Source organism: Myotis brandtii, unplaced genomic scaffold (assembly GCF_000412655.1).
Source record: "Myotis brandtii unplaced genomic scaffold, ASM41265v1 scaffold488, whole genome shotgun sequence".
Taxonomy (NCBI): Eukaryota; Metazoa; Chordata; class Mammalia; order Chiroptera; family Vespertilionidae; genus Myotis; species Myotis brandtii.
The window spans coordinates 1910819-1912974 of NW_005368638.1; the positions used below are offsets into that span (position 1 = coordinate 1910819).

Sequence of the window (2156 nt, forward strand, 5' to 3'; positions counted from 1 at the left end):
GGTGAATCATATGCAGCAGCTGCGGCAGGCAGGGGGCCAGTGTCCCAGCATGACCACCACAGCGAGCCCCCACGCCAGCTACGGCCAAGGCCACCCCCAGCTGAGCTCCAGCACCATGGGCGGGGCCCTGAATCCATTCCCCGCATCCTGCAGCAACCTGGCAGCCAAGCCCAGTCACCTGGGGCTCCCCCAGCAAATGGAAGTTGTTCCCGACCCCTCCATGATGGGTAGTAGACGCAGGGAACTTGGGGCCCCCAATGCCACCCTGGCCGGGATGGCACCACTTCATGCAGCCCAGAGCTACCCACAGCAGAGCCATCACCTGGCAGCCCCCATGAGCCAGGAGGGCTACCACCAGGGCCCCAGTCTTCTGCCTTCCCACCAGCCCGGCTTCCTGGAGCTGCAGCAGGCCTCAGGGGGGCTGGCTGGGCCCGGCTGTGGCCTAGTGCAACCCCGGCCACCTCCTGAGCCCAGCCCTGCTGGCCACCACCGTGGGGTACGTGCCGGGCAGCAGCTGGCCTATGCCAGGGCCGCTGGCCATGCCATGGCTGCTGTATCAGCCAACCAGGAGATGGCAGAGTCTGTGCCCAAGGGAGTGATGGGCACTATGGCATCCTTGCCTCCTCAGCTGCCCCCACAGGACACGGGTGGAGCCCAGGACCACAACATGCTCTACTATTATGGCCAAATCCACATGTATGAACAGAATGGAGGCCTGGAGAACCACGTAGGCTGCCAGGTCATGAGGCCCCAACCACCGCAGCCACAGGCCTGCCCGGAGGGCCTCCAGCCCCAGCCCTTGTCCTCACCAGGCGTCAACCAGGTGTCCAGCACTGTGGACTCCCAGCTGCTGGAGGCCTCCCAGATCGATTTCGACGCCATCATGGATGACGGCGACCACTCAAGCTTGCTCTCGGGTGCCCTGAGCCCCAGCCTCCTCCACAGCCTCTCCCAGAGCTCCTCCCGCCTCACCACCCCCCGGAGCTCCCTGACTCTGCCCTCCGTCCCCACGGGCATCAGCAACATGGCCGTCGGGGACATGAGCTCCATGCTGACCAGCCTGGCCGAGGAAAGCAAGTTCCTCAACATGATGACCTAAGGCCCCGGCCCCTGGTGGAGGGGACCCCGAGGAACTGTTGTTTCCAGAGTGGGGTGTCATCCATTTTGTCTTTTTCCAAAAAAGTATTACTAGGCCTGGGGGGAGGGGTGCTGTGGTTCAGACCACAATGCTTTAAGGCAAGTTTACCTGCACCCTGTCTGGTCTTCTTTGGGGTTACTTTTGGAACACTGAGCAAACCTCAACAGGAAGGCTCGTTTACACAGTGCTCCCGCCTCTGGTGTTTAGGGGACCACTCTGCTCCGGCTCCTTCGCCCGTCACTGAGGGGTCCCACCGGCCAGGGCTTTCCAAGTACACGAGGAAACGGGCAGAGGAACACATTTGGGTTTGAATCAGAAAGCCATACTGGATGTTGTAATCCAGGAAGATGAGCTTCTATTCCGATCCTGCAAGGAGGAGGAGTTGCTGGCCCCGGAGTCCTTCCGCAAGCCGGCTGTGAGGCCGCTACCGTCCCTGGTCGCGGAGGAGAGAGTTCGCCCAGGTGACTCGGAGCACATCCTGATTCCAGGGGCGGTAGAGCCGGCATCTCTACCCACAGAGCCAGGTGTGCACCTGGCAGACGGCCCGCATGTGTAGAATGAATAAAGGACGGAAGTGTTGCCAGAAAAGGGAAAGAAGACACCATGACGCTCGGGGGTGCTCAGAGGCGGCGGGCCTCCAGGCGTGTTTACAGCGTCCACGCGTGTAAAACGTGGCCCTCCCTGAAAGGAACACTCCCTTCTGAATGCCCCGGGGCTGCTGGAGCTGCTGCGGCCACGGGTGACCGAGGGGCCCACGCGTGGACGGACCTTTAGGAAGTGAGTGCACAGGGCCCAGCCTCGGGCGCCTGGCGTAGGAAGAGTCACATGTTTACCCAGCCCTGTTTCCCCAGGGCACTGCCCGCCCACTCTGCCCCAGGCCCTGATGGCGGCCTCTCCAGGTGCCTCCGGCCACGCTGCCCACTCTCCAGCAGCCCGGGGTCCCTGCCGAGTCCCGCACCCCTGGGTCCCCTCCCTCTGCCCTCATTCGTTCCAGAGAATGATGATGTGCATGGCGTCT

The 2156-nt window shown here is 62.8% G+C and overlaps 1 protein-coding gene across 1 annotated transcript in view; it reads left to right on the top strand.

The window, feature by feature from the left end:
* The window catches only part of GLI2 (GLI family zinc finger 2), a 250336-nt gene extending 248186 nt beyond the window's left edge, over positions 1 to 2150 (top strand). The window contains exon 17 of the mRNA XM_014547887.1: positions 8 to 2150. Coding sequence (XP_014403373.1) covers positions 8 to 1099 — 1092 coding nt within the window. The 3' untranslated portion in view covers positions 1100 to 2150. The remainder of the gene's footprint in view (positions 1 to 7) is intronic.
* The last annotated feature ends 6 nt before the right edge of the window (positions 2151 to 2156 follow it).